At 37.2% G+C, this 25,500-nt stretch overlaps 1 protein-coding gene across 2 annotated transcripts in view; it reads right to left on the reverse strand.

Annotated features, from left to right (window-relative positions):
• The window catches only part of ARID2 (AT-rich interaction domain 2), a 264,804-nt gene that overhangs the window by 3,657 nt on the left and 235,647 nt on the right, over positions 1-25,500 (reverse strand). For both annotated transcript variants that reach the window (XM_039355315.1, XM_039355316.1), the window contains 2 exons: positions 9,103-9,226; positions 8,928-9,019 (listed from right to left, as the gene is read on the reverse strand). In XM_039355315.1, coding sequence (XP_039211249.1) covers positions 8,928-9,019; positions 9,103-9,226 — 216 coding nt within the window. The remainder of the gene's footprint in view (positions 1-8,927; positions 9,020-9,102; positions 9,227-25,500) is intronic.

Here is a 25,500-nt window from a genome sequence, read left to right on the forward strand (position 1 = left end):
TACTTGATTTGATCTCCATTAATTCTCTCAATCTTGATATGCAATCCACATTCATTCATCAGCTATACATCCTTGTCTCCATTTTTTTTGCATTACCACATGCACTTTTAAAATAATGTATTCACACAGCATTCTTAAGCTACATTTGCCATTTTACACCATGGGGTTATAAATCATGACATCATGTGACTATATTGCTTAAGAACAACAAACCTGGCAGTCCCAACTGTTGGGGTGACTTGTTAAGTGAGGATTTCATGTGACCACAAATTTGAGACTTCCTACCAGTTTTCAACAAGCAAAGTCAATGGCAAAACCAGTAGAAAGTTGCATAAGCTGGGAAGCTTGCAATCAGGCCAGCAGGTGAGAGCTCTGGAGTGCGCCTGGGTGAGTGGGAAGTATTGTAGTATGGCATAAATGTGGGCAGGGGGTGTTGTAGAAGGTATTGTAATATGGCATGGAAGGGGCTGCTGTGGCATGGTCTGTGTGTGGCTGGGCAAGCATGTGCTATAGAGTGTAGGCAGGTGCAGCTAATGGGAGCAACTTGAGACCTTCTTTGCTGGCTTCCCCATTAACTTTGCTTGTAGGAAGTCATCAGGGAAAGTTGCAAAATGATGATCATGTGATCATGAGACTCATAAATGCAAGCCAGTTGCCAAGCACCCAATTGTGATCATGTGACTGCAGGGGTACTGAACTTTGAGGACTGGTCATAAGTACCACTCTGCTCATATTGCCAGGAGTTTGATTCCTCCGATCCTGACCGCTCAAGGTTGACTCAGCCTTCCATCCTTCTGAGGTTGGTAAAATGAGGACCCAGATTGTTGGGGGCAATATGCTGACTCTGTAATTTGCTTAGAAAGGGCTGCAAAGCACTGTGAAGTGGTACATAAGTGCTATTGCTATCTGTAATGACTTTTCATTCAGAATGTTGATTTTCACTTCCTCTTGTCCTTTTACTTTCACTCTAATTTATTTTACCTTTCTTCCATATCTGTTTTTCCACTAAACACAGCATTAAACCATCAAAAATGGCTCATCCCTCATATTTCATCATGAACAGTTATTCTTTTTTATTAATTCCTTTTTCATATATACATATCAATAGATTATAGCTAAAACAAGTATATAAAATAACCACCTTGATTCAGTATTTGGCCTCTGAATAACTCAATTTTATGATCTCAACATTCATTCATATTATGTAACATAATGACTTTCTATCTTGGTTCACATTCATTCAGAGTTTTGCATTTTCCTCCCCCATTCATCCATGGTTTTTCTATTCTCATAATTCACTGGCAACTAAAACCTACCTATGAATTGCTAATAGGTTCAATCAATTTTTATTATGGCCACAGACCAGCAAATAAAAGCATTAAAACAATAATAATAGTAAAAAAATAAAAGACAGACAGAATAATGTATTGTGATTGGTGGCAGATTAACAGTCAGCAGTTAAAGTTTACCTAATTTTACATACAACGTAGCAGAATTTGGCCACATTCAGAAAAACTACTTCATACTGATCTGATAACAGTAGTTTATTATAAAAAAGATCAGTATTTCCTGAATATATTAGGTAAGATGTTATAAATAGCACATAAGAATTTCAAAATTAATTGCCCCATGGTACAGGCAGCATTTCCTGCTAATGGCTGGGACAGTACTGGTCAGTTTTGGCCCATTTAGGGCAGAGTGCCTCAACCATAAACAAAGCACACTCACACTATTTTTTGTAAGCCAGGATCTCTAATCTAGAAAACACCTTGGAAACCAAACCCAGTTACCTACATCCCACCAACAAGGAATCAATACATGGTACTGATACACTAAAACAGAGTTCCCTAACCTTTCAGGGTTGGTGGCCCAGAGCGGGGGGAGGGTGGAAAAAAGGGATGGTTTTGTGGGAGAGGTAAGCGCATGCACGTGTGCGCACAAACAGTCATTGCTCGCTCAAGTGGGTCTGCGAATGCTGACACTCGCAGCAATGCTTGCATGCACCAGCCAGCCATTCATACAGCCCAGTGGCCAATAGGCCGTGGCCCACAGGTTGGGGACCCCTGCACTAAAAGATACACATTCAATATTATAATATTTTCATTTAAATCCAAATAGGTTGAATTTAAATACTAAAACCAAAATGGGGCAACACCTGGGACAATTAAGTGTAGATTTTCCACAAGAAAAAACATTTTAAATCTAACTAACCATTCAGTTACTATGAATTACCACACATTGCACTCACCCTAAATTAATTTACCCTAAATTAATTGTCCTTCATATGCCTACTTTTACCATGCATAACTGGTTTTTTTCTTATACTAAGTTTTCTTAAGAAAAAGTATTAACTATTGAAAGAAAGCTATATGGAGACAAACAGTTTATTATGGTCTCATTATTACCAGAACATTACAGAGCATCACACATTAACATATTACATTAGAGATCAGGCAGTAAAGAAGGAAATGAGGGAATTGCTCATCTCAAGCATCTTCTAAAATTATGCAAATAAATCAAATTCTGAATATGCATGCATGTACTTTTGCTGGGTGAAATAGGTAATTGAAAAAGTATTTGGAGCTTCCGGTGGTCAGTGACGATGATGGCGGCTACTTCGTAGCCGTCCTCCTGGGATGGCGTTAGATCTGCGGAGCACAGCGGACATCAGCTGGCCCGCGGCTCGAAATCCCCTTCCCGGGCGAAGGGAAGGGGTAGAGACTACACAAATAGAGATAGAACCTCTTAACCCCCCCTGGATTTTTTTTTGGGGGGGTTAGAAAGAGTGCTCCCTCGGAGTTCGTGCTTTCTCCGCCTCCCAGCTGTTTTTGTTTCTTCGGAAACAAAGTGAAACGCCGCTACCATCTCCGCGCTTAAAGTTTTCTGGTGAGTGACTTCTAAAGCGGACAGAGCTGTCTAAAGGATTTTATTTGGAGTGTAGTGTTTTATTTCTCTTTTAGTTCATGTTGATTTCTTTCTTTTTTGTTTTTTACTGGTCTGGAGAGTGAAAGTAAGATGGCGTTTTGAAAGTGCTTTGCTTTTTTTTTTTTTCCGGAAAGAAAGAACGGACTTAAATGAAACGTATGGACTGCTTTTAAGCTTTTCTTTTCTTTTGAAAGCATTTTGGAGGTTTTGAATTTGTTTTCTTGCACTCTCCCTGGTTTTTTCTTTTAAACCTTAAGGATTTTAGTATTTTCTTTTTCTTTTTTTAAGAAGAAAGAAGGAGAGAATAAGATTTTGAAAAATGGCCTCAAAGAGGCAACCAGCTTCTATAGTTTCTAAGGTGGTCTCCTCTCCTGCAATTCTAACAGTACAACAACAACTCAAAGCTACACCACCAGTACTGCAACCTAAAGTTACATCTCCACCTTCTCCTCCTTTGCCAGGCTTATCTGCACAAGACATTAAAGATATAATGGGTAATGCTGTATCTCAAATCAGAGAGGAAATGAAGCAACTTCTTGAACAGAACAAGTCTGAAAGTAAAGAGGAAATGAAAGACCTTCTTAAACAGAATAAATCTGAAAGTAAAGAGGAAATGAAGGAGCTTTTAGAGGAGAATAATACTATCTTGAGGCAAGACATAGTAACAGCTTTATCAGGCCTGGCTTCTGTGGTCGAGAAGCTGGACTCCAGAGTGGAAGAGGTTGCAGATAAAGTAGACCTCCTTGAAGATAAATTCCAAGATATGGAAAAAAAGATGGAAACCTCACAAGAGGATATTCTTATGTCTCAGTATAGGGAAATGGAGTATGCTTTGAGAATTAGGGGTCTGAAAGAAGATATGAATCAAGATTTGACAGAGATGGTGCTTAATGATCTAGCTGTTGTTCTGAATAGGGACAAAGATGGACTACGAAGAGAAGTGGAAAAAATTTACAGAGTTAATTCCTGGATTGCGAAACAAAAGAATTTGCCAAGAGATGTGGTGATTTACTTTGCAAAGAGATCTCTGCATAACGAAATCATACAAGCTTTTTATAATAAGAGATTCCAGATTGCTGCCCAAGATGTCATTATTTTAAAGGAAATCCCATCCAAAATCTTAAGAAATAGAAAAGACTTTGCCTTTCTTGCTAATGAACTTAAAACAAGACTGATGCCATTCAGATGGGAGATTCCGATGGGTATTGTTTTGAGCCATGCGGGGACACGTTACAGACTTAACACGGTTGTTAAAGCTAAAGAGTTTTATAATACGGTCCTGGGAGCAGGCTCATCCTCATCCGTGAATCAGAAAGCTCTGGGTGACAAAGAGGTGGAACAGCAGTCTGAAGGATTAGGTCTGATGGCTGCTGGAAAATTACAGGTGGAATGGTCGCGCCAAGCAGAGGTCAAAGAGCAGAGAATGACTCGTGCAGCACATAGACGTAAGGAAAAGGAACAACAGAAGAAAGAAGTTAAAGAATCTTCTCATGAAAGTGTCTCGTTGCCGGTGGGAGAAGCAAGACCCAAGAGTTCTGCAACACATTCTTCAATGGCAGATCTTCAGGCAGTCTTCTCCAGGCTCCTGGTTGAGGGAGATGGCAAAGTTCCTGACCTGGAATGTTAACGGCCTTAACTCCCCTCAGAAAAGAAAGAAATTTTTTTATTACCTAAAGCAACATAATAATGATATTATTTGCTTGCAGGAAACTCATATTCTACTCAAAGATCAAAAATATTTAGCTAATGCTCGTCTGGGATCTCATTTTGTATCTCCTGCCCCTGGGAAAAAAGGGGGTGTGGTTATTTACGTTAAGCAAAGTCTACCAGTTTGTCTGGTAGAATCAGATCCTTAAGGAAGATATGTTATGATTGAACTTGGTTTATATGGTAAGAAAATACTTATAGTGGGACTGTACGCACCAGACCAGCAACAGGAACAATTTTATAGATTGTTACATCAGAAAATAACTTCGCTGGACTGTAGATCTGTGATATTAATGGGAGACTGGAATGGTGTCTTAGATACACAAAGGGACAAAAAAGGTTCTTCTACCTTTTTTAAACAAGCCAAATTACCTAAAGCCTTTTTTGATCTGAAAGAGGACTGGGAGCTGAGGGATTATTGGCGTGAACGTAATCAAGAGGAGAGAGACTTTACCTTTTTCTCAGATAGACATCAATCTTTTTCAAGAATTGACTTTTTCTTGATTACAACTGACTTATATAATAGGGTAAAGAATGTAAAAATTTTTCCTAGGTCATTGACGGATCATAGTCCAGTTTGGATGGAAATGCTGATGAAAAAGAGGAGAGGAGATCCTGGAGGGTGAATGAGAACTTATTTAGACAAGAAAGGAATGTTCAAAAATTAAAGGAGTACTTAAAGGATTATTTTGCTTTAAATATGCATAAGGGAACATCAATATCAATATCAATGGTCTGGGACGCAGGTAAAGCTTTCATGCGTGGGATTTTGATAAAAATGAATAATGTCCATAGACAAAAGCAGATCCAGAAATGTAAGGAACTGGAAGATGAGATTAAATTAAAAGAAAAGTCTTTGATTCTAAATCCTTCAGATGAAAAGGTTAAAGAATCTATAAAGTTGCTAAAACCACAATTTAATATGTTGATGGCTGATCAAACTGCAACTAACTTATTGTTTATGAAACAAAATACATTTTGTAATGCTAATAAACCAGGGAGATGGTTGGCCTATCAATTAAGAAAGAAACAGAGACAGAGAATTATAGATAAAATAAATTATAATGGTAAATTAGTTTATCAGAAGGAGTTGATTAAGAAATCTTTTTTAGATTATTATCAAAAATTATACATGAGTACCAATGTACAAATTTTAGATATAAATAATTATCTAAGTGAGGCTAATTTTCCTAAACAGAAGATCAGAAACAAGAAATTAATGGTTTAATTACCAATGAGGAAATTGTGACAGTTATTAAGCAATTAAAATTAGGTAAAGCGCCGGGTATGGATGGTTTGACATCCATTTATTATAAAACCTTAGTAGAAGAGATGATTCAGCCTTTATGTGAGCTTTTTAATAATATATTACAGGGTTCAGAGATTCCTCCTCAGTGCTTTTATATCCTTGATTCCAAAAGAGGATCAAGATCTTACTTTACCAAAGAATTATAGGCCTATATCTCTCTTAAATGTAGATTATAAGATCTTTGCAAAAATTTTAGCTAATAGGCTTATGAGGGTTATGCATCAGCTTATACATAAGGATCAATCGGGTTTTACAACTGGTAGGTATATGAAAAATAATGCTAGACAAATTATTAATTTATTAGAATATTTAGATAAGAATAACCAAATCTCTGCAGGGCTGATATTTTTAGATGCTGAAAAAGCTTTTGATCAATTGAATTGGCAGTTTATGTTAAGAGTAGTTGAGGAGATGAATTTTGGAGAAAAAATATTACAAGCTTTTGGTGCTATATATCAAAAACAAACGGCACAACTTATTGTTAATGGGGGTTTGTCAGAGGTTTTTACTATAGAAAAAGGTACAAGACAGGGATGTCCATTGTCACCGTTACTATTTGTTTTAACATTGGAAATTTTGTTGATTAAAATTCGAGAGTCGCAGGAAATAAAAGGAATAGAAGTTAACAAAAAAGAATATAAGTTAAGAGCTTTTGCAGATGACTTGGTGGTTACTTTGTCTCAACCTACCTATTCTGTAGTAAAGTTACTACAACTGATTTACCAATATGGACGGGTCTCGGGTTTTAAAATTAATAATAACAAGACTAAAATATTATCTAAAAATATGACTAATTGGGATAGGCAGATTTTGGTTAATTTGACTGATTTTGAAGTTGTTGATAAGATAAAATATTTGGGGGTTAATTTATCTGTTTCTAATGTAAAATTGTATAAGAATAATTATGAAAGGCTGTGGGTCAGGGTACAGAAAGACTTGAAGAATTGGGAGAAGTTACAGTTATCTCTTATGGGAAGAATTGCAGTGATTAAAATGAATGTCTTACCAAAATTTCTCTTTCTGTTTCAAATGCTACCTATTTTAAAGAATGAGGTTAATTTAAATGAATGGCAGAAAGGCATTAATAAATTTATTTGGGCAGGGAAAAAACCAAAGGTAAAGCTTAAAATTATGCAAGATTTCCGTGAGAGAGGTGGACTCAAGGTACCGAATTTGAAATTATATTATGATGCTGTGGTTTTAACATTAATTAGTGATTGGGTAAATTTAACAAATGTAGAAATACTCCATCTGGAGGGTTGGGATTTACTTTTTGGATGGCATGCCTATTTAATTTTTAATAAAAAAGTGGATCGGGTTTTTAAATCTCATATTATAAGGATTTCTCTACTTCTGGTTTGGAGGAAATATTATAAAAGTGATTTTAAAATACCATTATGGGCTATACCTTGGCATGCGATAGAGGGGATAAGGAGGAGTTAAAATGGATAGGGTTTCTTATGCACAACTACTTAGATGGGATGGCCAAAATTGGCAGTTAAAATCTTTGGAAGATGTATTACATGAAAAGATTACCTATTCATGGTTTCAATATAGACAAATAGTCGATAGATGGAAGATGGATCGTAATATGGGCTTGCTTAGAGAAGATGAAAATCTTTTTAAACAAGTAAAGGATCAAAGACGAACTCACATTAAGAGAATTTACGGGGTTCTAGTGGAACTGGATTCAGAATCAGAACTAATTAAAGACTGTATGATTAAATGGGCACAAAATTTTGGTGAACCAGTTCTACTGGATACCTGGGAAACTATCTGGGTGAGGAATGTCAAATTTAAACAAGCCCAGAACTTAAGGGAGAATTTTTATAAAATGTTTTATAGATGGCACCTTGATCCACAAAAAATGTCTCTTATGTATCCTGACTTACAGCCTAAATGTTGGAGATGTGGTTGCCTGGATGCCACTTATTATCATATTTGGTGGTCGTGTAAAAATATAAAAGCTTTTTGGATTAAGATATGGTGGAATATTCAAAGAATTTTTAGAAAGAGGGTAAAATTTACTCCACAATTGTTTTTGTTAGGTATTGTTACTGATTGTGATGCTAAGGAGGTTATATTGATGTTGAACTTGATTACAGCCGCAAGGCTGTTAGTAGGGCAATATTGGAAGAAGGAATCTTTGCCTACCTTGCAAGAGTGGCTTTTTAAAGTTTCCTATCTGGCGGAAATGGCAAAGATTTCGGCTTTCTTAAAGGAGCAATCGCAAGAGAAATTTTTTGCCGTATGGGAAAAATGGATAAATTTCACACAATACAAATTGGATATAAAAAAATACCATTTAGCCTTTTTATAACTTGTATATAAACTTTGATATTTTATAGATTGTATTTTTTCTCTTTTTTCTTTTTTTTATCTCTTTTCTTCTTTCTTTTTTCTTCTTTTTTAAGCACTTTTTCTTTTTAATGCCTATGTTTTTTTTTGTTATATATATCTTATTGTTAATTATTTTATAAGTTGTTTAACTTTTTTTTAGGATTTTTAAAATTTTAATTAAGCCTATATTCAGCTCTGGGAAGCTCGGGGGGGATGGAGGGGGTGGTTTGGGAGGGGTTGGGTGAGGGTTGTTTTTTTTTTGTTGTTGTTGTTGTCTTTTTTGTTTTTTGTAAAAACTTCTAAAAATTTTCAATTAAAAAAAAAGTATTTGAAAATATCCATATACATACAAAAAAAATGAGGGGGGGGGGGGAAGAACAGAAGAAGCAAACATGCACTAAAACCTACATCAAAATCCAAGTAACCTTCATTAAATTGGCATGACTCTTTTCCAACCTCTTTTTACACAGCCATGAAAGAGAAAATGAACAGGAAGTTTAAATGTCAGAACAAAAAGAAAAAGAAAAAGAAAAGAAAATTACAGGCTGGTACAATGTATTTAATAATGTTTAAGATTACATTTGTCATCTTTGAAAATTTATTCATGAGCAAATATGCAATATTGCATTAGAGACAATCTACTCACCTGCGACCACATTCTGAATATTTACCAATATTTTTTAATATTAAGGCAGCTGTTAATCGGATGTGTTTAGTAATTGGTCCCTCTTTTTCATCCTAAGTCAGAAAAGAAACCAAGTTTTTAGTACCAGTGTCATAACTATTTCTTTCCAGTGTATCATCCATATTATTCTACTTACTGTGAAATCTCTGAAAACGAGGTTTCGTGATCCCCGCCTTAAAGCCATGAGGGCAGCACTAGGGTGATTGACAATAGCCTTCTGTGCTCTGGGAGTAGAAGAAGAACCCCCAGCAGTTGGTGGCCTGAATAGATTTACAAATAAAAATAATTACATAGTGTTTCTGGCACAAGTATTATTTCCTTCTGCTAAACTGATGCTTGGTGCTAATGAGTTCTAATTATTTTATTCCTCAAGAGAAGGTTGTTCATATTTTAACTAATAAAATAATAATATATTAGAGAAGTTGCCATTTACTTTGTAAGATGTTTTGTCAACATTACTAATATATTGCAATTTTTAATTTTTGATTTTTGTTAATCTACCCATTTAAATAATTATCCCTCAAATGCAACAACAACCCCTCCTCCAAATGCTATGGGTAGAGCAATGTTTCCCAAGAATTGAAAGCCTTTGGAATAAGGAACAATGGTAGTTTTCCTGCATTATTTTCTATTATACTTTTAAACTATTTAAAAGTATTATTCTTTGGGGAGGGAAGATTATGCAGATCTAAAATATTAATTTTGCATTGGCAGCACATCTAGAACTAGGTTCTCTTTATCTAGTTTTAGGAGTTGTGTGGAGAATCGATAATGTTCTATGTCGTTTTTATACAGAAATTAAATTAAACATTCAAAAGCATTTATAAACGTTTAAATACATCTGAAAAACTTGGCAGTTTTTATTTTTTTTATTTTATTTTTAACCAACAAGACAAAACAAAACAAAGCAAAACATAACACACATACACACACAATATATACTCCTCCTTTTTTTTACAGCAATTGCATAACGGTAATCTATTATTTACATTTCCCCCCTTATTCTTCTTTAGAATATTTGTCCTTATAGCCCCATTATTTCTTATTTACATTTTTCTTCCTTCTTGTTCTACTTCTTACTAAGAATAATTCATATTATTATTATACATTATTATAGACATATTTTCACTTTTGACCTTTCCATATTTATTCTCCTCTATTATTTCTAGTCTCCAACCAGACATACAACTTGTTCCATGTTATATAATACTCTGTGTCTTCCTTTTCTTTTATCTCTTTTGTTAATTTGTCCATCTCAACACAGTCCAGGATTTTTCTTATTACTTCTTCCTCTGATGGTATATTCTCATTTTTCCAGCACTGTGCATATGCTATTCTTGCCGCCGTTATTATACGTAAAATTAAGTACCATATTTCTTTACTATATTTTCTGTTTAAAATACCCAACAAAAAGATCTCTGGTTTCCAGTCTACGGGTTGGTCTATTATTTCTTCGATCCATTTTCTTATTGTACACCAGTATTTTTTTTGCAACTGGGCATGTCCACCATAAATGATAATATGTTCCATGTACTTTTTTACATTTCCAGCATGTTGGCGAATTGTTCTGGAACATCTTGGCAAGCTTTGCTGGTGGAAGATGCCATCTGTAAAACATCTTCAACTGGTTTTCCTTGAATGCCACCGACATAGTCAATTTTATATTTATTTCCCATATTTTTCCCATTTCTCCAATTCTATATTATATCCAAAATTTTTTGCCCATCTAATCATTGTGTCTTTGACAACCTCGTCTTCCATTTTATATCTCAATAGGTATTTGTATAAATTGCTAATTAATTTTATTTTTGTTCCATGTATAATTTTATCCAATTCTTGCGGCTCTTTTTGGATTTCATATAATTTTTTTGTCCTCTGTATATTTAGATTGAATTTGTGTAAATGTCCACCAATCAATCTCTCTGCCAATGTCTTGTTCCAATTCTTGTTTTGTTTTCAAATTTCCCTGTTCATTTACTAATTCCTTGTATCTAATTATCTTATTTATATCCAATAGGTTTGGGTATTTCAGAGCTTCTGTTGGGGATAACCACATTGGAATTCTTATATAATGTTTTTGTTTTATTTTTTCCCAAGTCTGTAGCAATGCATTCCTAACTATGTGTCTTTGAAAGTATCTGTGTATTTTATGTTTTTCGTCCCATAGGAATGCATGCCACCCTGCTTGCAAGTCCTGTCCTTCTATTGTTAAAACTCTAGTATTTTTCAAATCCATCCAATCTTTTAGCCAAGTTAAGCTTGATGCTTGGTAGTATATTTCCCACTCTGGTAACACCAATCCCCCTTTATCTTTCATATCTTGCAAGAGTTTTAATTTAATCTTGGGTTTTTGGTTTTTTCCTTTGCCATATAAATTTAGTGACCAATTTATTTAATTCTTGAAAGAATGTTTTCCCTAATTTTATTGGAATAACCTGGAACAGAAATAATATTTTTGGCAATACAATCATTTTGACCGTAGCGGTTCTCCCTAAAAATGAAATTTGCAAATTTTCCCAATTTTCTAAATCTTTTTTTATCTGGCGTAATATTTTATCATAATTGTCCTCCTTAATTGAAGAACATTTCGTTGTAAGCCAGATCCCTAAATATTTTATTTTCTTGGTTATACTTATCTGTGAGGACCCACCCCACTTTGCATCTTAAGAAGACAGAACTCTTGGAATAATTCTTCCAACAGGAATCCTTTATTAAGAGAAAATGGTTGCAGGCATGCTAGACAGGACTTGGGGTTCAAGCTCTCCCATTCAAGGTTTTAAGGGGTTCCCCAGTAGTCCCACCCAATCAACCCCCCTTCCAGTGATAGTTTCAAGTATCACAATTCCATCCCCTTTCTTCTTCCGTCTGGATGGAGACTTCAGATAACTACATGAAAGGCAATTACTCTTCTTTGATATGTTAAAGCTTAGAGGCCACAATAAACACACATTCAGTCCTTTGAAGTGTGCTGAAGGAAGTGAGGGCCATAAAGCCCCTTTGCTCTCCCCCTTTTCTCCCTCTTATGGCAGAATCCAGAGAAGGCAGAATTGGGAGTTTCTATGTTTGATAATTAAAGATGAAATATAATTGGATTCTGACATCCGGCCCCTCTTAACAATAAGAGAGATCCACCTGAAAGAAAACACAAGTATAAAATTTAGTTAGGCTTGTTAGGATACTCTGTGTGAAACTTCTTCAATAGCTTCGGGGCTCTGACGTGACGTTTATGGACCCACTCATTTTGTGAGGCAGGGAGGTGTTTCCAGGCAACTAGGTACTGAGTTGTTCCACGATATCTCCTAGAGTCAAGGATCTCTTTTATTTCGAAGTGTTGTTCCCCCTCCACCATGATTGGAGGTGGTGGGGGGGGGATTTTTGGCCGTAGAGGTGACTGATGCTCTCTTTTCAGCAAGCTGCAATGAAAAATTGGGTGTATTTGCCTGAGGTTTTTGGGTAATTCTAATTCTACTGTTACTGGATTTATGATCCTTTTAATTGGAAAAGGTCCTATATATTTTGGTCCAAGTTTTTTACAGGGCTGTAGGGACTTTAGGTATTTTGTAGATAAGTACACCATTTCTCCTATAATGAATGGTGTAGGCTCAACCCTTTTTTTATCGGCTTGTGCTTTGTATGCCCGCCTAGCTTCATCTAGTGATTTTCTGACTATTGGCCAGGTGTTTTGTAGGTTTTCCATCCATTCTTTCAGTGAAGGGATCGTTGGTTCTTTTGGGGTTAACTCTGGCATAGGGTTGAAACTTTGGCCGTTGGCTATTTGAAAAGGAGTGTAGCCTGTGCTGGAGTGGACTGCATTATTGTAGGCAACTTCTGCAAAAGGAAGTAAGTCCGTCCAATCACTCTGTTGGAAATTTAAAAAACATCTCAAATATTGCTCAAGTACCGACTGGCAGCGTTCCGCTTGTCCGTCTGTCTGAGGGTGATGGCTAGATGTCAGTCCCTGAGTGGTCCCTAAGAGGGATAAAAATTCCTTCCAAAATGTAGACGTAAATTGCACTCCCCTATCAGAGATGATGCGTTGGGGTGCCCCGTGCAATCTGTAAATGTGCTGGATAAAAAGTTTTGCTAAGGCCTTTGCAGTGGGAATTTTTTGGCAAGGGATAAAGTGCACCTGTTTGGAAAATAGGTCCGTGACTGTCCAGATAACAGTATTCCCATTGCTTTCAGGCAATTCCACTATAAAATCCATGGCTATTTCCCTCCAGGGGGCTGAGGGACTTGCCACTGGTTGTAACAGCCCTGGCGATTTCCCTTGCAACCTCTTTGCTGATGCACAGGTTGGGCAGCTGGCAACATAACTTTCTATGTCCTTTTTTATTGATGGCCACCAAAATTGCCGTTTAATTAAGTGTAAAGTTTTTACAAATCCAAAATGCCCTGCTGATTTTGTGTCATGGCAAAGTTGCATGAAAGTTAGTCTTTGAGTTGTTGGTATATATAACTTTTCCCCTACCCAAGGCAATCCGTCTCTCATTGTGCACACATGTTTGTTTTTCTGGAACCAATCATCTGTTTCCAAACTTTTTCTGAATTCAATCCCAGTTTGGCTGTCCAGTTGTGGTTTTATTTTGGCTTGGGTTCTTGTGGTTACTGGCGCTGCCAGTTGTGATTCTGCCATTATTGGTCTAGAGTCTGTGGTTCGTGCGCTGTTATATTGGGGCATGCGAGATAGTGCATCTGCCAGGAAGTTCTTTCTTCCTGGTAAATGTTTGAGCTTAAATTGGAATTGGTGAAAATGCTGGGACCAGCGGGCTTGTTTGGGATTGAGTTTCCTGGAAGTTTTCAGGGCTTCTAAATTTTTGTGATCAGTCCATACCTGGAAGGGGATTTTGTTGCCTTCCAGGAACTGTCGCCACGTGAGTAATGCCCAACGTATCCCATAAGCCTCCTTCTCCCATACGGGCCAGCGCTGTTCTGTTTCCGTGAGTTTCTTAGATGTATATGCACAGGGTTGCAATACTGCATCATCATTTTCTTGTAATAGCACAGCCCCCACTGCCACATCACTTGCATCTGCCTGTATTATGAAGGGTTTGTCCATGTCTGGGTGCCTTAGTACTGGTTCGGCAGAAAAAAGTCTCTTTAGTCTCTCAAACGCTGCTTGGCACTCCATTGTCCATTTTAGTGGCTGGCTAGGTTTTACTGAGGATGTTCCCTTCGTTTTTAGTAAGTTAGTGAGGGGCAAGGCTATCTGTGCAAATGAGGGGATGAATTGGCGGTAAAAATTTGCAAAGCCCAGGAAACTTTGTAGTTGCTTTCTTGTGCGGGGTGGTGCCCATTCTAATACTGCTCTGACCTTCTCTGGGTCCATTTCAATGCCCTGTGGGGATATGCGATAGCCTAGGTAGTCTATCCTTTCCTGGTGGAATTCGCATTTTGAGAGTTTGGCATATAGGTGAGCGGCTCGCAGCTTCTTTAAAACCGCTCTGACAAGTTTGACGTGTTCTTCTTTTGTTTCGGTAAAGATAAGAATGTCGTCCAAGTAAACAAGGACCCCCTTAAACAGGTGCTCCCTTAGAACGTCATTGATTAATTGCATAAAGACTGCAGGGCCCCCTTGTAATCCAAATGGCAAGACTTTGAATTGATAGCACCCCATGGGGCAGTTAAATGCAGTCTTCCATTCGTCCCCTTCCTTGATTCTCACTCGATAGTAAGCTTCCCTTAAGTCTAGTTTAGAAAAAATTTTCCCTTTCGATAGGTGTGACAGCATGTCTTTCATGAGGGGCAGCGGGTATAGGTTGCTTTCACTGATTGTATTCAGGGCCCTATAATCCACGCATAAACGTAAGGAGCCATCCTTCTTCTCTCTAAAAAGGACCGGGGCAGCCACTTTAGGCTTGGCTGGCTCAATGAAACCTCTCTCCAGGTTTTTTTTTATAAATCTTTCCATTTCCTCCTTCTCCTTTGGGCTCATGGAGTATAATCTGGGCTTCGGGAGTTTTGCCCCAGGCTTGAATTCAATGGTACAGTCTGTGGGTCGGTGGGGGGGAAGCTCATTCGCCCTCTCCTCACTGAAGACTTCAGCAAGGTCCCTATATTCCTCTGGTATTTCTGTTAATCTTTTTTCCTCTCCTATGGATGCTTTTTCTATTCTTGATTCTGGTAGCCTCCCTTGGGGTTTTAAGTCCATAGGGTCCCCCTTCGGGAATTTGATTTCTGTCGTCCTCCAATTTACCCAGGGGTTCCATTTTTTCAACCATTCCATCCCTAGAATCATTGGGCATTCCATACCTGGGGTCACCACAAACGTTAAGTCCTCTTCATGGTTGCCCAGGGAGAGATGTATTGGCAAAGTGGCTAGGGTAGCTGGCACCCCCCCTGCTATGGATCCATCTAGCTGGCCAAATGAGATTGGTTGTTCCAGTCTCCTGGATGGGATGCCCAGATTCCCCACTAGTGTTGGGCTAATGAGGCAGCGGGTACAGCCAGAGTCTATTAAGGCTTTCACCTTCACAGCTTCGGGCATGGGGGGGATTAATATAGTCACTGTTTTGAAGATGGGTGTGATGCATCCACTTACCAGGGGTTCGCCCTCCGAGCTGTCATCTGAGGCATCCACCGGCCCTGTGGTGTAGGCTGGAGTCCTTTCCCTTTGGTGAGCAGAGGTGGGGGTTTCTGCAATTTCCATCATTCTCATGGCCGTTTCTTTTGGCTTAGCTGAATACTTTCCGGGTTTGTTGATTGGGGATCTGTCTGGGTTGTGCTGGGGGGCCTTTGAGCGGCATTCTACAGCTCGATGCCCTTCTCTTCCGCACTTGAAACATCTCATTTGCTTCTTGGCTGTATCCGATGATTTCACCGGTTGGTGTGTCAGCTCAGGCGGGGGGCGGCTCCATTGTTTTCCTCGGCGGTGCCTCTTCAATATGTCGATCTCTGCTTCCTCTGCCAAGACGTACCATTCCTCAAGTCGATGTGGGTCCCCTCGGGGTAGGCAAGCATCATATAGATCATAGTTTAGTCCGTCTTTGAAATGGCCAAGGAGGATGTCTTCTGGCCAATTCAGTTTGCTGGCAATGGCCCGGAATTCTTGTGTATACTCAGCCACTGGGCGTTTGCCCTGCCTCATCGTTGTTATTTTTTCACGGGCTTTGCGATCAGCCAGGGGGTCTTCAAATCGTCTTCTCAAAGAGGACATGAAACGGTTGAAGTTACTGAGTTCTGGGGCATTGGAGTCATGCAAGTTCACTACCCAATCCGCAGCTGGTCCATCCAGGGCAGATTGCACGATCCGGATGCGGGCTTTGTCGCTGGGAATGTCCTGCCCATATTCCTCCATGTAGCTGAGGACTTGGGTTAGGAAAAATCCCAAGCGTGTTGGCTCCCCTTTGAATTTCACTTCCAACGGTGGACGTCTTGGAATGGATCGGTGCCTCTGTTGTGGGTGGTAGTGCCTTCCGTCCAGATTGCCATCTGTGGTCCGGTAGGGGGTGGGAGCTCCTGGATCAGTAGATGTCCCTGGGGTTGCAGGTTCCACGTTCCCCTCGGTGTCTCTCCCTTTGCGGCTCCAGGAACTGGGGCAGCCGTAGGGTTCAGTATTCTCCTCTCCTAGGGAGCTGAGAGTTCTCTTCATCAGGTCAATAGCTTTCTCTAGGATCCAGTCTGAGTACGGTGCCCAGCTTTCTCCCTCTTCACTTGCGTGCAGGGATTTCTCCATCTCCTGCTTCCATTCTGGTTGCTTGGTCCCCCGTCTCAGGGTCACCTTTCTTGATTCCTTTCCCCACTCACTTTTCTTTCCAACGCCCATCGACCAGCGAGGCTTGTGGTCCTGTGTCTCCACCACTTCTTCTCCTGAGGAATCTGGCCTCTCGGATCCCAACATCTGGCAAGGTTCCAACTGGGTCAGCGGCTCTCTTTCCAGGGAGTTTTCCCCCTCTTTTGCTCCATTGTCTGACATGGTAAATTTTTGCAAAATCCCCCGGCAAGGGTCTTCCTTCCAGGTGGATTAATTTTGCAAGTCCTGTCTAATGTGAGGACCCACCCCACTTTGCATCTTAAGAAGACAGAACTCTTGGAATAATTCTTCCAACAGGAATCCTTTATTAAGAGAAAATGGTTGCAGGCATGCTAGACAGGACTTGGGGTTCAAGCTCTCCCATTCAAGGTTTTAAGGGGTTCCCCAGTAGTCCCACCCAATCAACCCCCCTTCCAGTGATAGTTTCAAGTATCACAATTCCATCCCCTTTCTTCTTCCGTCTGGATGGAGACTTCAGATAACTACATGAAAGGCAATTACTCTTCTTTGATATGTTAAAGCTTAGAGGCCACAATAAACACACATTCAGTCCTTTGAAGTGTGCTGAAGGAAGTGAGGGCCATAAAGCCCCTTTGCTCTCCCCCTTTTCTCCCTCTTATGGCAGAATCCAGAGAAGGCAGAATTGGGAGTTTCTATGTTTGATAATTAAAGATGAAATATAATTGGATTCTGACATTATCTTTGTTTTATCTTCTAATTTCCTTTCCTGTGCCTTTGTAAGATTTTTTGTTATTAATTTGGATTTATTCTTATTAATCTTAAGTCTGGCTACCTCACCAAATTCTTCTATTTTTTTAATCATTTTAAAGCCGGTTTCTAATGGATCTTCCAAAATAAATACCAAATCATCAGCAAAGGCCTGGACCTTATATTCTTCCTTTTTAATTTTTAAACCCTTTATTTCTTGGTCCTCTCTGATTTTTGTAAGGAGTATTTAATGATAAAATAAATAGAAGAGGGGAAAGTGGACATCCTTGTCTTACTCTTTTGGTTATATCAATTTTTTCTGTCATTTCCTCATTTATAATTACCCTAGCTGTTTGTTTAGTATATATTTTCTCAACCATCTTTCCAAATTTTGTCCCAAATTCCATATAGTACAGTGATTCTCAACCTTTCTAATGCCGTGACCCCATAATACAGTTCCCCATGTTGTGGTGACCCCCAAGTGGGTGTGGCCACCAATAAGAGGGAGTAGGACAGCTAGGGAAAAGGGAATAAAATGGCGGACAGCATGGTTTGGTGACCCCCGTGAAATGGTCATTTGACCCCAAATGGGGTCCCGACCCACAGGTTGAGAACCACTGATATAGTACAATTGTGTTATAACAAAATTCCAATTCAAATTATCAAACGCCTTTTGGGCATCAAGAAAAACCAGTGTAGCTTGTCTTTCAGGATGGACTTCGTAAAATTCTAAAGTGTTCAGTATTATCCTCATGTTATTTTCTATTTGTCGTCCTGGTAAAAATCCATTTTGATCTGGGTGGATGTAATTATTCAAATTTTTTTTTTATTCTTTCTGCTATTATTGTTGTAAATGTCTTATAATCAGTATTCAGTAAAGAAATCGGTCTATAATTTTGAATTTGTTGTAGGTCTGAGTCTTCCTTAGGAATGAGGGTGATGATTGCTTCAGTCCAAATTGTCGGTATCTTCGCCTCTTCCAACACCTCATTGTAAATCTCCAACATTATCCATTGTAGTGACTCTTGTGTATTTTTATAAAACTCGACCGGAATTCCATCTGGGCATGGTGATTTGTTGTTGTTTTTTTGTTTTTTCAATGCTGTTTCTAAATCTATTGCAGTTATTGGTCTATTCAACATTTCCTTTTGTTCTTCAGTAATTTTGCTCATTTTTGCTGCCTCTATATATTGTTTGACTTTATCATCTGGTATATCTTCCTGATGGTATAGCTTTGAAAAGAAATTTTGTATTATTTTCTTTTTTTCTTCCCGTCTATATTGTACTGTTTCACTTTCATCTTGTAGTTGGTGTATTGTTCTTTTGCCTTTTTCTTTTTTTAATTTATAGGCCAACCGTCGACCAGTTTTATTCGAATTTTCAAAGTAATTTTGTTTCGCCATCCTGATTTTCTGTACCATTTCTTTTTGTGTTGTCAGGTTAATCTTGTGTTTTATAATATTTTATTTTTCTTTTATCTTTTTATTTTGTGGGTCCTTCTGTAGATCACCTTCTATTTTTTTAATTCTTCTTGTAATTTTCCTTGTTGAAGTCTCCTATCTTTGTTTTTCTTAAAGTTGTATGCAATTGTCAATCCCCGAATGTAAGCTTTTGTAGTATCCCACAAATTTTGTGTTGATGTCTCTTCTTTTTTATTTACCTGAAAAAATAATGTCAACTCCTTTTCTAGCATCTGTATATATTATTTATCTTTACACAGTCTTTGATTCATTACCATTTTTTTCTCTGTTTCTGGCCTTTCCATTTTATTATTATTGGGTTGTGATCCGCCCAATCATTAAGCCCTATTTCAATTTCCCCTATCCCTTTTTGTACGTCTGTTGTTGCCCAGGCCATATCGATCCTAGACCAAGACTGATGTGGATACGAATAGAACGTATATTGTTTGTCTGATCTGTGTGTCTCTCTCCATATATCCTGAAGACTGAGTTCTGCTACCATGTCAAAGAACGATTTTGGTAATATATTTTTCTTCTTTTTGTTCTTTTTACTACTCTTATAATCTTTCTTAACAATCAACTATTGCATTTAAATCCCCAATCATACAAATATTTTCGTAGTCCAGATCCACTAGTTTCTTATGTACCTTTTAAAAAAATTCTTGTTGATTATTATTTGGTGCATATACTGCCGTTAATAAGATTTGTTTTTGCTCTAATTCTATTTCCAATATTAAAATTCTCCCCTCTTCATCTGAGTATATTGATTTTGATTTTATTTTTTCTTTGACACATATAGCAATTCCTCCTTTCTTGTTTTGTGCTAATGTTGTGTATAGTGTTCCTAATTTTACATTCTCTAGTAGTTTTCTATAATCCTTTTTTATATGAACTTCCTGAAGACATATCACATCTGCATCCAATTTCCTTAATTTGTTAAACGTTTGTGCTCTTTTTCTTGGTATATTTAATCCATTAATGTTTACAGAGAAGAGCTTAATTGCGTCTCCCATTTTTTACTTGATCTATTTTTTATGCTTCTTGTCCCTATTACTCTTCCTTTTGCTCCTTCTCTTTCTAACCTTTCTCTTTCTTGTATCTTTTGTATTTCTCTCTCTCGTTCGACTTCCTCTAATACATCTTCATCCTGACTTTTACTCTCCGACTCTTCCCTACTTTCTTGTTCTTCTCCCTGTGTGAAGTAAAGTTCATAAAAGTCCTGCGCTTTCTCAAGTGTATCTATCTTATATTTTTTTTCCTGCCAAGTTAGAAATATGCCTTCAGGTATTAACCATCGAAACATAACTTTATATTTAATTAATTGGGTCATTAGAAATTGGTATTCTCGTCTCTGATTTCGTATACTACGTGGTATTTGTTTTAATACAATTATTTCTTTACCCTTATATATTATTGGTTCATCTCTTGTTTTTTTATATATTTCATCCCTTATTGATCTTCTAGTAAACCTTATATGGACCTCTCTCACCAATCTATGCCTTTGTGCATAATTTGTATATACTCTATATATTTCGTCTATGTCTCTTACTTCCTGTTTTTCCTTGCCTAATATCTCCGCCAACATCTCCGCCATCTTCTCTCCCAAATCTTCTTCCTTTTCCTCCACAATATTTTGGAATCTTAGAAAGAACGAAGCTTTATTCATTTCCAAAAAGGCAATCGATTCAGTCAACTCCCTATTTACCTGCTCAGATTTCTGTACCATCCTTTCTATTTTGCTATCAACATGCTCCATTTTTGTTTCAACTGTTTGGATTCTTTGTTCATTTTCCATCATTGTTTGTTGTATATTGCCTATCTTATCAGTCATGTTTTTAATTTCATCTCTCATTTCTCCAATATCATTCTTAATTTCTTTGTGATATATTTTCGTTTTTTCATGATTGTTTGCTATTGCCTCTTGGGTCATCATCATTGTTTCTTGAATCGTTTGTAGTGTTATCTGCATGCTCTGTGGGTTCACTGCCGATTCTGCTTTTTCTTTCCCCAACATGGTCGCTATCATTCTTTGACCTGTAGGAGAGGTCATTATAGGTATGGGATTTGAACTGTTTTTTTGCCAACTTTAGTTGTTGCGGTACTTGTCATTTTTATTATTTGAATAATATTTCTCCACTTTTGCATATACCAATTTATGGCAAGTTGTTTTTATTGATCAAGTTGGTTTTCAATCTATATAGTCTAAGCTTAAATATGCAAATATATATATAATATAGATAGTAAAGAATATATATATGACTATAATACCTTTATAGAATGTTATTCTTAGGATTAACGTTGAAAAGTAAAATTACAAGTAGAGTTGTACCTTTCCTTATCCCACTATTATCTAGTACAATTTATAATACTCTAAACAGCTCTTATATATATTTCTATAGCACTACACACGATGCATATACATATACTATTCTCTAAGTATTATCACCACTCTTAATTTCATTCACTATCGCTCTTATTTGAATAATCACCTGTCTATATTTCTTTACAATACTATAATTACTTTCTCACTTCTATTTAGTTCAATTACACAATTATGCTTATTTCTATTTTGTTAATACAATTCATTTACTTCATTACTTTTAATACATTGCCTGATGCCCCTTTTCTACTTGTAGCTTAGTCACTGCTTGTATATGAGTGCTACAATATTGCATCAGCCTTTTTTTTCTCTCTGTCTCAATTTAATATATCCACCGATCTACCAAATGTCACCTCTTCTTTCTTCTATATATCCTATATTTCCAAAATGTCCACTTGTCACTTCACCCAGATATATGTCAGTTAAAGTCCAAATTTCAATGTTGTTTGTTCCTCAAAAATAGGTTCCACTAAGTAGTATTAAATTTCTCCGTTGTCTCACTTCACTTTTTAATCCTTATGTTAATTTTTCAAAGTCCTTCTTAATCACCCTTTATTGCCTCCAACCGTCCTTTCTCCAGTCCTTTCTCTGGTTTCAGTTTCTACTTCTTGCAGTTCTTAAATTCCAGTCTCTCACATTTTATAAACTTTACTGTGGGCTCTCTGCTTCTTCATGCTGCTCTCATTCTGCTCTATTGCTCTCTTCTCCGCTCTATTCCAATTCAGTTGCCACTGTGTCTCTCTCCTTATAGCTTTGCTTTTTCTGCGTCTTCTCTCAGCCAAATGTTCTCACCTCCTTCAGGGCTTTTCCTTGTCTCCGTTACAAAGCTGTCAGTTCTACTTTTCACTCCGTTTCAGACTGCCGCCATCGCTCCAGGCCGGCCTTAAAAACCGGCTTCTTCTCCGCCAATTTTAAAAGTGCTGCTCCTTTCTGCTCGGGTGTTTGCTTTCCACCCGGCTTCTCTGAAGCTTCCTCTTTAATTTACCAATCTCTCCGAGATTGGCAAAGCCCTTGCTGGGCTCTTAGTGAAGATTTTTTGGGATTTAGGAACAGAGGTCTGTTCCTTCACCCGCTCCACGATGACGTCACAGCCGGAAGTCCCCTGCAGTTTTTATTATCATGGCTAACACTACTGTAAAAAAATTTAAATCTTGCTTTAATAAATACATTGGTTGATAATATATCAGATCTTTTGTGTTCAAGGCAATAAAGTAATAGATTCATAGATGAGATTTTTATGAGAAAAGCCAATTTCCCAAATAGTTGACAATGCCTATTAAAATAATGGAATTTCTTAGACATGGTCATTGAGAGTTAATCTGTTGGTCCATTTGTCCATTTTCCCTTACCTAAAACCTTTTTTAAAATTACTGTTTTTTTCCATTTGATACATTTGATTCATTTTGTGCTATCAAGTCAATGTAGACTTCCGGTTTCAGAAGCAGCACTTCTAACTGTACGAGGAGACTCATCTCCTCAGCAGCTATTTTCCTTCTGCCGGTAGACCCTTATGCGGGTCAAAAGTCGTCCTGGAGGGTGCGACTGTCAAGGAGGCTGTGCTCGGCTGCAGAGGAGTGGCAGTTCCCCCAGCTGGCCGAGTGAACTCTGGGGGCCAACGGAAAAAAAGATCGGCCAGTAAAATGGCAGATCACCCAGCTGCACCAACCGCAAGTCAAAAGAACAACTAAACACGAAGACCCACTGTGGTGAATCCAGGTGAGATTCCTTTTTCTCTCGCTACTCTGATTCTTCCTGTAAAGAGCTCTATTTCCCTTTGCTAAGAAGGCGGTGGCTGCCTATATCGGAAAGAGAGCTTAAAAGAAAAGAAAAGAAGAAAAAAACTCTTTGTTTATTTTGGTTATTTTTTCTACCATTGGATTCTCTTTGTGGGGATATTTGGGGGGAAAGAAGGGGGAAAAAAAGAAGATATTGCTATTTGTCTTTATCAACTTTATAATCTTGGAGATACCTTTCTTGTTAAACTTTTAAATAAGACTGAAAAAAAACTTTTTCTTCATTAACTTTATCAACGCGGAAAAAAAAAGATCTTTCAGTCCACTGAGGACATCTGGTGGCCAAAAGTGACATTATAAATCTATCTTTGTGACCGGAAGAGGGACTGGATTTCATACAATAGTAAAAGAGAAAAGATAATCTGACGTTCGGGCGGTGAAACTTGCTATTAGACCTTTGGAGGCGGATATTTGTGGATTTTTCTAAAATATAATTTCTAATAAAGGAACAGGGTTGTCTACTACCAAAATGGAAGAAAACATTCCACATCTTGACTATGATTTAATATTGGAGAAAATTTTTGAAATGACAGAAGACTTCAAAACTTATTGGAAATCTATGAGACAATCTAAAGATGCCATCTTGGCACTTCCAACTGACCCTCCAATAATGAATCAAGCCATGGAACAAGCAACACCAGAGGAACACCAGATCAATTCTGAACAGGCTTTCACACATTGAGACACATATTTTAAAGAGACAGAGATATTATGCTTACAACCCAATGATGAATCTACGCTGGGAGAAAAAGTGGTAACCACTGAGCCAACCAATTCTACACAACGTTACCTACAATGTATGGATAACTTGGATGATCAAAAACTAACTGTAACTGACTCAGTTCAAATATTAAAAATAACAAAGATTGACACTCAGATACAACTTTCCAGAAAATACAACAAAGCGGATAACTTATTCATAATTATAATATGGAATAAAAGTCAATACAATATTTGGATGATATTGGCAGGAAGAAAAGAAAATTTTGCTCAGTTTGAATTGGTTAGAAATTTTTGTAATCAAAGTTTGAGGTTTGATAATCGAAAAATTTTATTATGGGAATTAACTTGGCATAGAAAGAAAGCTAGAGTCGGTTTAAATGTGAGATAAAACGCTACTTGATGGTTTAAAAAGGCTTTAGAGATTTTGTCTGATTTAATAACAAAAGAAGGATGAGAATTGACTGTTATTATAGTTGATAATTATTAGGGAGTAAACTTGTTTAGGGGTTAGATTTTATAGACGTAGAGTGATGAAATGATAGAACATGTTTTTAAAAATAGATATGTATATTTTGGAATTACATTATTATTTTAAATATGATAATTATTTTGAAATAGAAAGAATTTCTGTCTGATTTAATATTGAATGAAGGCAGGGAATTTATTGACATTATACTTGATAAGTATTTGAAGGAGTAAAGTTCATAAAAGGGCTTAAAAAGATTTTTTATAGATGTAGATTGATGAAATTATAGAATATATTTTTAAAAATAGAACTGTATTTGTTGGATTTATATTGTTATTTTAAATATGAAAAATATGTTGTAAGAGCTACATGTGATAGGGAAAAAATTAGTCTTAATGAGTGATCTAATATTAAGGATACCTGAAATCCCAATTAGATATTTATTGAAATGTAACTGGAATATGACAATTGTAACTAGTAAAGCTTAAAACAGGATATAGATTATCATAATTGCAAGGTGACTGAGGATTTTTGTTTGATGGAACTTTATCTAAAATGGTATTAATTTTAATAAGTAATATTATTCCTTATAGAGAGGAAATTGTTTATAATTAATTTGAGCTATATGTCTATGATTTTGTTCTTGAATGATTTGATACTCTGACCACCACGTTGTGTCCTAAGCTTTTGTAAAAAATGAAAAAAACCAATACAACTTTTATAAAAAAAAAATCAGTGTAGACACTTAACAACCATATTGTCATATTCCGGCTGAATAAGCCCAACCAAGCAAAACACAAGAAACATTATGAACTCCAATGTTAATTTTATTAGGCAAAAACCAATCTGGTAAGTTTAAAGGAAAGCTAACTCTAAAGCTATGGCAGGAAACAGATAATCAAAAGAGTAAAACTTCCCCTCCCCCCTCTGACAGTTCAGATCATATTGTTCAATATATCTTCTGGTAATTGTTATGAGAAGAAACTTTAGTTCGCCAAAATAATTCTTCAGCTTTCACATTGATAAGGAGCACCTGTGGATTCAAACTTTCCCCTCTTCCCCCTCCCGCATTGCTGGCAAACTAAAAACATGAAGCAGTCCTAAAAACATTAGGCTTCACAATTTGACAGGTCGTTTCCCCCTACAAAGGAAAGGGAATCTAGAAAACAAAAAGAATACACATTAATGCTTGCTAATTTTTTCCTTATACTGGTCCCGGCTTCCAGGGGTATTTTGTGTGGAATCGTTTTA

Source organism: Crotalus tigris, unplaced genomic scaffold, assembly GCF_016545835.1.
Source record: "Crotalus tigris isolate CLP2741 ecotype Arizona unplaced genomic scaffold, ASM1654583v1 scf7180000018670.1062102, whole genome shotgun sequence".
NCBI lineage: Eukaryota > Metazoa > Chordata > Lepidosauria > Squamata > Viperidae > Crotalus > Crotalus tigris.